The following is a 13,798-nucleotide window of genomic DNA, read 5'->3' as shown; positions in this document are numbered from 1 at the left end:
AAATCTCCCACCTTGCAGAGCTATGTATAATGTTGAAAATGTTGAATTCCAATTTAGGAATCCTCTTGTCCTAACTCACAAACAAACTCTGCCTTAACTAAGGAACAAACCTCTGGGAGCTATATCATAGCCTCGTGACAACAATTATCTACACATGCTAAGCTCATTCAACTCTATCTTGCATTTGGAGCTGTATGGATAACCATAGGAATGGCATGGGATTGCCTCATGTATGCAAGATAAGCAGAGGGAACCTTGAAAATAAAGTGACATGTGGATTGTGCTTTTTCTACCTTCCTGGATGTGAACTTCACAAAGAACTACACCTATGAAATAATTTCATAAGTAGAACTTCAGCTTCTTTAGGCCTAAGTAGCAACACGTGCATCCATGCCCCAGAATGGTATCCAGATTCCTAATTGTGTTTGGTTCGAGTTCTTTGTAACTAAGTTCTGTATGCATATCGTTTGGCCCTGGGTTAAGTAGGATACAGGATAGCTCAACAGCTGGTGAAAGTAACGTGACCATATGAATCTTTATTCTCTTAATATACTAATGGAGGACTTCAAAAGATGCCTGCTGGTTGCAGTAGTAACAGTTTAAAGCCTTCCATTATTCTATGGTTGTTGATTGTTTTGTTTAATGGTTTTCTCATGTCATTGGCTAGCCCCAAATTTATGTACTATTTATCATAGCTAGCAAACAGAGATCTCATTTCTTTTAATCCCCCCTTAAAGGTAGGTTATGAAGATCATCACAACTAACTCTTGAAAAGAAACTTTTATGTCAGATTTTTAAACCATACCTACAGCCCACCAATCAACAGCACTACTATGGCCCGCACCTGTAATAACTTCCTGGAGCACACCAAGAAAGCATTAGCTCTACTGTAGGGTAGCACCAGAATTTATAAAGATATAAACGGGACATCACGTTTGTTAAATACTTTCTCTAAGACTGGTTGGGCTGTGCAGTCTTGTGCAAGAGCTTGACAAGTTCTAAAGTATTACAATTACAAACCAAGAATGAAAATCCTAACCCATTCGATATCATAAAACTGATATTGCTTTGCTTATCAGAACCATACAACTACATCTACTCTTAGACATGAGTGCTTCACCACATTTAGGAGAAAGAATTTTGTGGCTGCACTTACGGGTGCAATATATTCCTCTGTGCCTACAAAAGAGTTTGATGTGTTCACAGGCTCTGCCACAAAAAATGGAGGCGGCACAGGTTTGTACTTTCTGCGTTTCCCTGGTGGTTTAGAGGGTCTGATAAGCTGCACAATTAAAAAAGTTTTGATTCAAAAACACAAGCAAGCCCGAGGAGATCAAAGAAACGAAGGAAATTCTGAATCTTGAAGGCAAAACATGTGGCATAATCATTGAATTTAATGTCTTGCTAAAGTGCTACAAACCTCAAAAAGTCTTTATATCACTCAAAAGCATCCATTGGGAATTATTCGTACAAAGATAAGCTCATGAGACATTACTTGCTGCAGATTTGCACCCCAGATAAAAAAGAACGTAGAAGATATTTCACTCTCCACTCAATACAAGCTCATAAGACACATGAATTGCTGCAGATTTTCACCCCAGATCAAAAAAATCGTAGAAGATATTTCACACTCTCCACTCAATACATAGATCGTTAAATTTTAGACATGCATCTGTTTTTGCCTCATAAAACATTAACTAGGAGTGCCATTTATATATCAGAACACAGAAAACGCACCCACCACTGCTACAGAAAAAAAGAAAATGATCCATATAAAAATGATGCTGTGAATGACATCTTTCACTAGGGTCGATTTCAGCACCATCGGGTATACAGGTTGGCACAGAACAAGCAGTAATGTTGTCAACAAGCCTAAGATTCTGAAAAGGGTAACAGCAAATATCACCCAGGAAAGCTCATCCCTAGCTTGCTCAGGTGATTAAAAACAAGGAGCATGTAACTATAGGTTTCTACCTGTGGTTTGCACGATGTGATAAATGAAAGATCAAAATCCGTAAGTACAACGTGACCGTTCTTTTGCAGCAGAACATTCTCAGGTTTGAGATCTCGGTATATTATACCTGTTTAAAAAGAAAACATGAATTCACTAGGCATTATTCAACCTAGAACACTGCAGCTTAATGAGAATTTCTTAAAGGAATGCATACCCTGGCAATGCAGGTATTCAAGAGCAACAACGATCTCTGCAAGATAAAACCTGCAGTTCAAAAACAACAAGTCTACAAGATGGGGCACATGGCTAGGTTGTGATGCACTGAGGAACATATCATCTTCTTGAAGCATGATTCAGAACCATTTAAACCAACGCGTGAATAAAGTGAAGTGTACAACAACCACCTCTCTCAAAAAGTCTCCTAAGCAAATTATTGAAAAACCTAACGAATCCATTCAAAAAATGCTTTGAAACTCCTGTGATTCTGCCTGCCACCCCCCCCCCTCCATTCCCTGCCTTTGCGCTTCGCCCCCCTCCCAGCACCCTGCCCCTTGTCTCTTCCTTCCTTCTCGGTAGCCTCTCCTCCTTTTCCTTCGCCTCCTCTGTCGTCTTCACGCAGATTTCTCAATTCTCGAGGCTTTCTCCTATCGGCAAGTCTCAGCTTTTTCTAGTCTTCACCCTCAGGAGGACTCCATGGCAGCTGCTCCGTCAACCCGACCGAGGCCGCTGTTATTTGCTTATCCTTTTGTAAAGCCGACCTTCAGCTTCTTGCTATGACTGTTGCATCATTAGAGGCCTCCACTCTGGTATGCAAGATTGTCGGTAGCCTCCACTCTGGTATGCAAGATTGTCGGTGGACAACTTAGAGATCTATTGCAAGCGAGCCTCATTGGTGGGCCTATAAGATCAAAGACAATCATCCTCTCGGGCGTGGCTACTATCAAGTGGAGTTCGACTCGCCAACGGTGTCAGATTGAGTCACGCAGTTGAGCCCCATTGCACTACGTACGGCCCAGGCCTTCTTTCCACGGTGGCAGCATGGCTTCGACCCCGTGCTCGACCCTCAGGCTAGCGTGTCGGGCTTCCCAGTGTGACAGATTGCTTCCCAGGCCTTAGGAAGGAATACCTTCCTCTTCTCTCGGTGATCGGTGGAGCCACAGGGATAGTGATGGAACCGCCTTGTCTCTCGCACGCGCGGCTAGGATTCCATCCCTTCCCATTTGTATTGCCTCGCCGGAGACAGTGCCTCATGTCATATCTATCCCATGCCTTTGGGGCGACTCCATCATTCAGCAAGTGGAGTACTCGGGCCCGCGCTAGTGTTTCATATGCAGGCAAATGGGCCACCTCACTAGAGCTTTTGCCCTCAACGCTAGTCCAAGAGATTGCCTCCAGTGGTCCCCCCCCCCCCCCCCCCCCAAGTCCCTGTTCTAATCCTCACCAGGGGGTAGAGAGAGAGGCAAGCTATTAGGTAGGGGAGCATCACGATCCGGCCGTGGACGACCCAAAAGCCAGAGAGTGGCGGACGGTTGATCCATGCCCGGGCTGCCGCCAACTACCAAAGTTGACTGTTGTCATAGCGGTAGGCTACGAGAGTAAAAGAGGATTCGAATCTGTCAGAGAACCGCTTCGTGCATTTATCATAACACCCACCTGTTGGTGATGGGCCCCCTCCAACCACGGAGAGGATCCCTTGGGCCCCTCCGATTTGGAGGCCCCTTCCACGCCGAGATTTCTCCTCCGGTTCTCAAGTTCCAGTGAGGCCATCTGGTCCCACTAAACCTCTGACAAGGCCCTCCCGATAGTCTCCCTCTCCGATGGATCACTCTAAGCCGGTCCTTGCTCCTTCCTCTCCGGCCCTCCTCCTCCACCTCCTCCCCCATCCTCACCTTTGAATTTTTCCACAACGGTCCCCTTTGCCGTGTCCTCTTTCTCCGAGCCTGTAATGGCAGCCGTCCTTCATGGACAGCCAATCGAGCTTTAATACCATCTTCACAATCCTCGCATCACCGATGTGCTCACCCATCTCTCGCCCTTGGTCAGGATGGAGCTTGGAGGCTCATGCCATAGGGACCCGGGCGGGGAGGGGTTGCCTCCAACTTGGAGGTGCTGCTCTTTGTGTTCCTACATATCTCAGTCGCAGTACCACTCCTCCCCTCTTACAGATACCTCCATTGTGATCGATGGAGTTCGGAGTATGCCTACTATTGCGCTCAGACAAAGTGGCGACAAGATCAGCACCCACTTGGCACATCTTTGCCCTAGGACTGATAGTGATTATTCCCCACACCCAAGACTCTTCGAGTGGAAGGAAATTCTGATAGCTCCGCTTCTCATAGAGATTGATATGTGGATAGTCTCATGGAACATTCAGGGTTTAGGGGAGCCTCATTGCTTTCACAGACAAGGCGTCCTTAGCGGCGAGCTTCAGAGAGCTATAGTTGGGGGATCCATTGACATTCTTTTCCTCCAAGAGCACCACCTTTTGAGGGGCGTACCCGCCGCTATGGGAAGATTCTATCAGGCAAGAGCCACACTTTTTGGTCTCCCTCTTTTGGCCCCTCGAGGACGCAGGGAGGAGCTCTTACCAATTGGAGAGGATTGTGTGGGTTTCCTCGAGGTTTATGCCCTAAATGCCGCATCAGATAGAACCATATTCTGGAGACAGTTCGTCGCACCCTTCCTCAGGCTGACTTTTGGTGCATGGGGGGAGATTTTAACATGATCAAGGCAACAGAGGATAGACTTGGAGGAGGCACGGCCAGAGTCTCAGGCACGAAGCACCCTGCATGGGAGGAGTTGATCCTAGCACTCAGGGGACAGGATCCTTAGCATCTTCAAGAGTTTGGGCGCAAACTCAAGAGCCTATGCTTCTCGCGGTCTAATTGGAGGAGCACAAGCCCCAACCTCTCTTGACTTGACAAATTTTATGTGGATGAGTGGGCTTGCGGCCATGGGAGCATGATCGGCATCTTGAAGGGCACTAATTTTTCGGATCATGCTCTGGTTATTCTAACATTAGAGGACCCCTGGTGGCAGGACAAGCACACGAGCTCTAGGATTCCGGACAACCTCATTCAAGACCCCGAGATATACAGCACGATAGAGCAGATTTGGGCGGGATTGGATTTTATTTCAGGCTTTGCTACGTGCACCCTGGATGTAGGCCTTGGTGAGATCAGCCGTTTTTTGTAGGAGGCAGCTCAGAGTACATTGGAGGGATTCCATGAGCAAGAGAGGAGTTTGAGGTGGGGTCTAGCTTCACTTCATTGGATTCAGGAGAGTTTCCCCGATAGCCCTTCGATTGAGAGCCAACTTGATGCTACCCGTACGGAGATCAGATCCATCGAGGACAAGAGGGTGGAGTTAGATACCATGCCAGAGCTACCCAAGCTGGCGATAGAGTTACGGGAGACTTCTTTGAGATAGCAAGTCCCTATAGGAGGAGAGATGGTATTCGCAGGTTGCGTGGACAAGATGGAGACATTGTTTCTGACCCCCCACATGTGAGAGCCATCACCATTGATTATCCACAAAGGTAATTGATGCGCGCGACAGGGTCTGTCAACACACGAGAGAGGTGGTTGCCCTCGCTCTTCGGTCCTTCTTATTGACTCCCTTCACTGCTGAGGAGCTGGCAAAGGCATCGATTTCTCTCCCTAGGGGCAAAATGCCCAGGGGCAAACGGGCCCCAATTTCTTTCTTTCTTCGCCACTGGGACCTCATGAACGGCGGCCTTCGAGATGCCTTCAATGAGATGATGACCACAAGTGCCATGCCAAAGAGGCTTTCAAAGCGTCTGATACATTTGATTCCTAAGGAGGTGGTGACTGATTGGAGATCAGCCAATGGAGACCCATCAACCTCCCTGGGACCACCTACAAGATCTTGGCGAAGGCCATCAGTTGGAGACTTCAGCCTTTCCTCCCTGACTTGATCCATGACACTCAGACATGTTTTGTTCAGAATTGGAGCATTCTGGACACCATCTTCACCTTCTGAGAGGCGACTACTTCGGCTAGGATGCGATAACAGGACCTTATAGTACTGCTCCTAGACTTTGAGAAAGCTTATGATAGGGTGGATTGGAGCTTTCTAGAGGGCACAATGAGCGGGATGGGGTTCCCCATGGAGTGGATTCGTGGGGTTTCAGGTCTTTACTCAACCTCTGACAACCAGGTTCTCATTTAGGGAACCTGTGGCAAAAGATTCCCTCTTTCCCTCTCGGTATGGCAAGGCTGTCCTCTGACACCTTACCTTTTTCTATTCGTCGCCAAGGCCATGATCATTTTTCTCTCAGCCCAAGAGACCAAGCTTCAGGGATTGCCTCTTCCCCTCCGTACTTAGGAGGAGCTTCTAGACTCAGAGTTTGCAGATGACACAACAGACTTTTCGGAGATCTGGGGAATCTCCATAGATTTGCGGAGGCGATCGTCTTTTGTCGTGCATCAGGAGCACAGATCAACTGGCACAAGTCCTGTGGTTTTTGGGTAGGCTTTGCACCCACCCTTACTTGGCACTCCAGTTGAGGCTATCTTGGATGTCAGATGGGCATTGACATCTCTCCGGAGGAGCTTGCCCCTCTTCTTTTGGGTATTCCAAAGAAGCTTTTGTACTGGAGTTCCTCGAGGCTCTCCCTAGTTGGTAGAGTGGTGGTGGCGAACCAAGCTCTTCTTGCTACCATGTGGTACATCACTTCTTGTTGGGCCTTCTCTCAAGTATGTATTAGCCTGGTACAACGGTTGATCCATAACTTCTTATGGGCCACCAGTAACACAGGAGGCTTGCTAGGGCCAAGGTGGCATGGAGAGTGATCATCCAGCCACGACGTAGAGGGGGGCTAGGCATCATGGACCCTGCTATTCATAGCCGAGCCTTGCTAGGCAAGCTAATTGTTAGAGGACTCCTTCCCGATTATGAGCCTTGGAAGGACTCCCTCTTGGCCCAATTTTTTGCCTGCACCCTGAGTCTAGGGGGCCTTGGCCGCAGACTACCATATGGATCTTCACAAAGATGCGGGCCTGCGGTTTTAGCCCATCTTTTGAGGACACATTTGCAGCTAGTTTACTTCGAGCTTGGGATCACCTCAAGCCCGCCGCCCTTAGGCAAATTTCTCCGGTAGCCTCAAAGGAGCTGCTTCGACGGTTCAATGGAAGCCCAAAGTGGTCTCCATCACTACAACTGCACAGGACAAAGGGAAACAAAAACTTCAAGAAGATCCGTTGCTCCTCCAACAGAGGCCTACGGTCACTAATTGTGATATACCCTCGACTTCGGCTACTCCCCCACAACTCATTATCCGACTCCCTCGGTGTACTCCCACTCAATCCCTTGCCTCTCCACCCTCAGATGCTCCCTCTATGAAAGCTTGCACACTTGGTCTTGAACCCCCTGATCCGTTTACCCAATGACCACATGTTGAGGGTGGGCGCGTTGAGCATAGGACCTAACAGGTCCCTTGGAGATTGGATTGCACACAGGCAGTTACCCCGGAGGTGCAAGAGAGAGGCTTGACATGGATCTAGAATAGAGACACGCTCAGCATCGACATCGACTCTGCTAATTCTCAGGAGTGGCTGACTCCTATCCCAGACTGGACAACCCCAGTGTGGCTAGACATGTTTACCATGCATGATATTCTAGTGGCAGTCCATGAGGGTAGTGGTTTTCTCACTTTTTCTAATGGATCCCATGGCAGATTAGAGAGATCCAAACCCCCCCATGGAGGATTTAAGTGGCTGCACCTTACAGAGGGCGAGGGTGATTGGATTTCAAGCACGGGAGTGGCACATAGACCCACGACCGGCCAGGGTGGCCAGGGAGAGATCTTGTCGGCTATGGATATGGGAGAGCCGACCTCTCACGCGCCTCTAGTGGGACCCGGGTGAGTGGACTTGGCATGATCCCGCTGATTGGGAGGAGACTCTGGATGCCCCCTTCTTTGTGTATACAACGCGGCTAGGCCGTAGGATTCAGATGCTAGAGATTAATGGCACCCCAGCAACAATAGTATATTGGCAGCCACACCGCCTCTCACAGCATTTCTTCTCAGATTTTTTAAAGAGGCTTTGGGGCAACTTTCGGCCTTGAAAGATCACCCTCTTTCTCAAGTTGGGCAACTTTCGGGGCCTTGAAAGATCACCCTCTTTCTCAAGTTGATGGCACACAAGAGCTTGGCACTGGGCACGTGGTTGGCCATTGGAGGTCGACTAGCAGTTTGTACGAGGTGCGGCCACCCTCAGGAGTCTCACTGACATTGCCTTTGGGATTGCCCAAAGGCTCAGTAGATTTGGCAGCGGATTCTCTACATCTTCACGATGGATAGGGCCTCGACCCGGATCAATACTTGGGGCACCATCGCTTGGGCCACAGAGGCTGAGGTTGTCAAGGATTATGAGAAGGATGTTGGGGTGGGGGCGCTTGCCCTTCAGGTTTCTCACCTCCACGTTTCGGCAGTACCACTCACAACCCCATCTACAGACCACTAAAGACCATGCTCATGTCACAGATGGGAGATTTGCAGTAGGATTGCAGCTTGGCACATATGGCAAGCTAGATGCAGCGAAGCCATCGGCTCTAATCGCATGTGGAACCAACATGTGGCTCTTGTGGCCTAGTTCTTTTCTCACGGATAGAGGAGGTGATCCCACTTGGCACTACAGACCACTTGTGTGGTTGTAGCCTTCTCCTCATAGAGCGGCCAGCTGGAGGGGAAGTGCATCTTTTCCACCCCTTTTCATTATTTAGCCCTTTGTGGTTGTATTTAGCCCATCCTGGCTGTTTTTCATTAACTAATAGAAGGATCTATTTCTCAGAAAAAAAAGATGCTTTGAAAGCCCAAAGATGATTACTTTGCTGTTTCCTCACTGAATACTTTCATTGGCTGTCTATCCATAAGTAAAAAAAGCTCCCCGCCAGGACAAAAGTCTGTTACCAGGCAAACATGAGTTTTCGTCTGCAAAAGACAAATAGATCATTTAGAATGAAAGTATAACAAGCTACAAAGTGATCCAAAACCATATAAAACATTACCACGAGCAACAAAAGAAATCTCCTATAAATATAGCACCCTGGAATCCAACTTTACTTCCTTCCTTGACCAAAATTTCAGTACTAAAAAGAAAAGGAAGCAAATAAGAATAATGTGATTAGCAATAGTTGCATTTTTGAGCAATGAGCTCAATATTCAAGTCAGACATCTCTTGATGAGTGCTGGAAAACTTGAGCTTTTTGTATTCAATGAAAGATCATGGTGTTTATATAATGGCAACTCAGAACTTGGAAAGCTTTCGTAACAAATAATCCAGTTTTCAGGTGGCTTTTCCCACTTTTGGCTTAAAGCCATCGCTTAAACAGCCAAAAACCTTCTTGACACACAGTGGTAGGTTGAGAAATAATTGGAGATAGAAAAGACATCCATAGACAATGGTCATCTTTACAGTTCTTTTTTTTTTTCTCTGGAAAGACACTTATCTGATCTCTAAGAGGTATCCCTTATGGATACATGCATAGGGTTCTTGATCTTGGCGCTAAAAGCTTATACTTACGGTAGACTCAAAGGGGTATCCAGCTCCTAGAAGTAATGCAACACCTTCACTCTTGATTTATTATACAAAAGGTCATAAGAAAGTCCAGCTTGCTTGAACAAGAGTCAGACAATTCAAAGTACAATATTATCGTGTAAATACAACTTAAGTCTAGGTTAGAGAGGAGAGAGACTATAAAGTCACTTTTACTTCAAATGAAAAATCTAAAAGGCATATATATCTAAAAGGCATTACCTGAAAGGAAGCATAAAGCGTCGGAAGAAAGGGGTGATCCAAAAAGGCCAGAATCTCTCTTTCTGCACACGCACGATGAACCTGACAAAAAAGTGACTCGTCAAAGCAGCACGTGTTATGAAGACTCAAATGGAACTAAAAGCATCCTTATAGATTTTCTTGTGTCACCTGAAGATCTGCTTTGAAAAAAAAGTACTCCACAAAACATTCAATACTTACTTTGTTGCGATTCAGCATTAAACTTTTCTCCATAGCTTTAATTGCAAAAAGTTCTCCTGAACCTCGTAACTCAACCAGGTGCACACTGGAATAACATAAAAAATTTAACAAATGTAAGAATTGAACCTTTCAATGGACAAACAGGACTATGTTTTTCTGAAAAACAGCATAGTAGCGCAAGCATGCATGCATCTATCATAACTGAGTGAAACTGTGTGCATTGTGTGTAAACCTTCACTTTAGGGCTAAGATGTATCCTTACGATCGCCCATTGGATATGGAAAATTTGAGAGAACATGACTTCCACACTGAAGAAAATATTTAAGTTGATCTTGGAATCAAAAATTCCAAATAGAAATAAATTTGTAGCCAAGGCTTCCCATGTTTAGTTTGATGTTTTTGATTGCTTTCTACAGATGTACCATCATCCTGATGCTATACCATCCCTTAAATCATGCAGTTCAGATACTAATGACACTAAAGCAGTCACTAGCTTTAAACCCTAAAGCTAGTGACATAGGTTTACCTAGTCATTGGCAAGAGTGATACACATTTTCTTTCCTTTTTCGTAACCCTAAAAGCTAGTGACATAGGTTTACCTAGTCATTGGCAATACTGATACACATTTTCTTTCCTTTTTCGTACATTCGTGATTCAAATGTGTATACACACAAAACTCCAAAGCTGTATTCCTACATAGTTGAAGCCATTATGACCATAAAATCTTGCAGAGTAATCTATTTTCAATAACTCAATGCTCTTTCAAATGAGTGTCAAAGAGTTTTCCCCCTTTAAGCTTTCCTCTCACATAGAACATGCCAGCATGTTGTTTGAGATTTCAAAAGTCCAGAATTTATTAAGCAACCAGTAAACAGAGAAATCATAACATGCCATACTCGAAGCTAGATGTCGGCAACAATAGCTCTTTTAACTATCAAACAAAGAAACCAGAGGAAATTTTCACAAGGTTTACATGCACCATATCGGTAGGTAACAAGTTACTAGTGCAACTTGTCAAGTTTACCATACTGCTAACTTAGTCCAATAGACTTGCATCTATCCTGTATTCTGCTCCTGATAAGCACTAGAGTATGAATAATGTACGGCCAAGTGATACAGAAACAAAGGAACCTTAGTCTTGTTTAATGTTATATCCCTCGTGTACCTCATTTTCATATCCACCATGCTGCTTAGCATAAAAATAATCTGCCACGCTGAAAATCATAAATAAGGTGGTAGAAAGGGTTAACTGCTCTACAGCAGAAGCATGAACCACATCTTCGAGCAAAAGAAACACTGCAATCTAGATTTCAACCTCCAAGGGTTTTAAGATTGGAATAAATGATCCTGCTTGTGAGAGGGTAAGTCTATCACTGGCTTCCTATGGAATAAGGTTTACTATTCTCTCAAAAACAAACTTTTCATACTATTCCTTTTGAAAAGTTGCCTTTCATTAAATTGAGGTATTTTTTCGAGGGTTTTCAATGCTTGTTCAAGGATTGGCAACAGAGTAACATGTTGTTCCATATTTCTTTCACCATTCATTATTACATTCTCTAACTTCTTAACCATATGGTAAAAGATTTTAGGTATCAGTCTCACTCTCTTTGTACCACTTCATTCAACATTGCCCATATTTAGGCCAAACTAAAGAATTTGCTAGGAAATCTAGATATTTGATGCTCAAAAGGGCTGCAATTATGAAAATATGGAAAACTAGCCTAATGTTTTCTTGAACACCTATGAGTTACCATCAGACTATCGACTAGTGAAATCAGCAATCAATTCCTCCTTTCGATACAATGTTTGGAGCATTTTCATTATTCATGAGGATCCTCATTAAATATGAGCTATATTATAACTTGAAGGCAGGTATAGACATGAGAGTGTCTGCTCCTCCATGCCAATGCATCATTTGAATAAAAATGCACAACAGAAACTTCCATTAAAGATAAAGGACGAACAGAATAGAACATAGTCACTACTTGCTGAATACTAAGACAGATTGCAAGAATTATTACACTGAAAAACACGTTCTTTATATTTTTAATCCACGAGATGTTGCACTAGAACAATAAGGTTGTGACCACCATCAGTTAACGTCGAGAAATAAGCATTACCTCCCAGTATCTCCAAATCCAAGAGGTTTAATGGGTCGAAAGTGCTTCAGCCCGATCTTCTCTCCTTTTTCACGAATCTGCAACATAGCATTGGCCCAAATTTACTTGAACTAAAAAACTTGGTCCCTCAATATACAAAAAACACCCATTGGACAGCATGGCATTGTCGAGCAGAGGAGGCTTAACTGCACCAAAAAAAAAAAAAAAAAGGAATACCTTTTGTATTGACTTCCACAAATCACTGTGCAGTTTATGTGGCTTTGGTGAAACTGTTTTGGAGTGATTCGCCCAAAGATCATCAGGGGTCTGCAATAATAATAATGAGAGAATGTTACTACTTTAAAGAGAAAAAATCAACACGATTCTTAATTACAATGAAAATGTGATATCGTCCCTATACACTTCCTCAATGACTTTCCTCATTCCTATGTTGCTAGTTCCTCTTCCTACCACTTTGCCGCTACTTCCAACCTTTCCAGTTCTGTTCTGTTGCATGCTGCCTCACCCTTTCATACCCATTGTGCATAGCATACACCTACTCACAGAAACAGCATCTTGCATTCCATCAAGTCCAAGCTTCCGCCTTTAACTTCCCTTTTTTCACTTGAACCAAGCTGACAGTTTTTGGCTTCATTTTTTACTCCACCCTCAGCATCTAGTAGCACAGTACAGGCTGTTATGACAGACATCATGGATATCCCTTTCTTAATGTGCCAAAGTTATTCGGTCTGATTTGTCCCCTTCAAAAGGTTGTTAAAACAAATTGATTCAAGATTGAGCCTAACTCTTAATTGGGCCAACTTCAGAAGACAGTGTCAAGGACTATTCAAGTAAATAGTCATATAGACACACAACTTTCTTTGCTCTACGACTTGTATGTTGAATTCACTTACCTGGCTTGCCCACAACTATTACCAACCCCAACACACAATACAAATCAATCGTGCAAGTTGACCAAGACACATCACATAACAGCCTCCATACTAGGCAGATTTGCCCACACAAAAGTTCATCACACAAGGATCAATGTCATAAAAAATAAAGGCGCATTCAGGTATAACAAAAGGCAGAAAACCCTTATGGATAAGTTAGTAGACTTTAATTCACTATGCCTACCAATATGAGGTGGCACATTTTAGTAAATATGCACACCCATAAATATTATTCATGGTGTTGTAGTAGCAATTGTCATTAATATAGGTGGTCTTGTTGTAGATATCAAACAACTAAGCAAAAGGGAGTTGGCACTCCTTAGTGTGACCCTCATTCTTACGCTTCGTGCACTAGATGTCTGGTCTCAATCTGGAACCGTTCTTAATTGCATGTCCTCTAGCGATCTTGGCTAGGGCTGCCTTCAGTTCTTAATGAACATCCACTACCCCTTTCCTACCTTTCCTCTTCTGGTTTCCTCATCTGGAGCATTCACTCTTCATTGCTGTCTGGAATCCGAGTCAAAAGTATCTTCTCCAAACTGCAACACTCAAGACTTCTCTTCCTTCTTTGGCTCTTTCTTGCGTTTCCTCACAATCTTTTATGCTCTTATTGCTCTTGCCAACACTTGCTGAAATGTGAGGGTTTCCAAGTCAGACAAGGCCGCAGTTGTCTGGATTGCCGTCCACAATCCTCCAATGAACCATTGGCTCACAGCAACTGATGTTGGTCTGTCCGCTTGATCCAATCTCATTAGGAGTGTTCTAAACTCAAATTGCATAGGCTTCCTTGGG

The 13,798-nt window shown here is 44.5% G+C and overlaps 1 protein-coding gene across 3 annotated transcripts in view; it reads right to left on the bottom strand.

The window, feature by feature from the left end:
• Window positions 1-13,798, bottom strand: part of LOC147616280 (phototropin-2-like) — a 111,832-nt gene that overhangs the window by 21,938 nt on the left and 76,096 nt on the right. For all 3 annotated transcript variants that reach the window (XM_086777345.1, XM_086777346.1, XM_086777347.1), the window contains exons 11-19: window positions 12,291-12,380; window positions 12,075-12,151; window positions 9,955-10,039; window positions 9,736-9,816; window positions 8,806-8,909; window positions 2,169-2,218; window positions 1,975-2,081; window positions 1,157-1,282; window positions 806-857 (exon numbers count right to left, since the gene is read on the bottom strand). In XM_086777345.1, the coding sequence (XP_086633471.1) occupies window positions 806-857; window positions 1,157-1,282; window positions 1,975-2,081; window positions 2,169-2,218; window positions 8,806-8,909; window positions 9,736-9,816; window positions 9,955-10,039; window positions 12,075-12,151; window positions 12,291-12,380 (772 nt within the window). The remainder of the gene's footprint in view (window positions 1-805; window positions 858-1,156; window positions 1,283-1,974; window positions 2,082-2,168; window positions 2,219-8,805; window positions 8,910-9,735; window positions 9,817-9,954; window positions 10,040-12,074; window positions 12,152-12,290; window positions 12,381-13,798) is intronic.

The sequence above is a fragment of the Cibotium barometz genome, chromosome 38, assembly GCF_041138505.1.
Source record: "Cibotium barometz isolate CiBa-2024 chromosome 38, ASM4113850v1, whole genome shotgun sequence".
Lineage (NCBI taxonomy): Eukaryota > Viridiplantae > Streptophyta > Polypodiopsida > Cyatheales > Cibotiaceae > Cibotium > Cibotium barometz.
The sequence above is the reverse complement of the archived record's forward strand: the minus strand, read 5'-3'. Positions and strand labels throughout refer to the sequence as shown.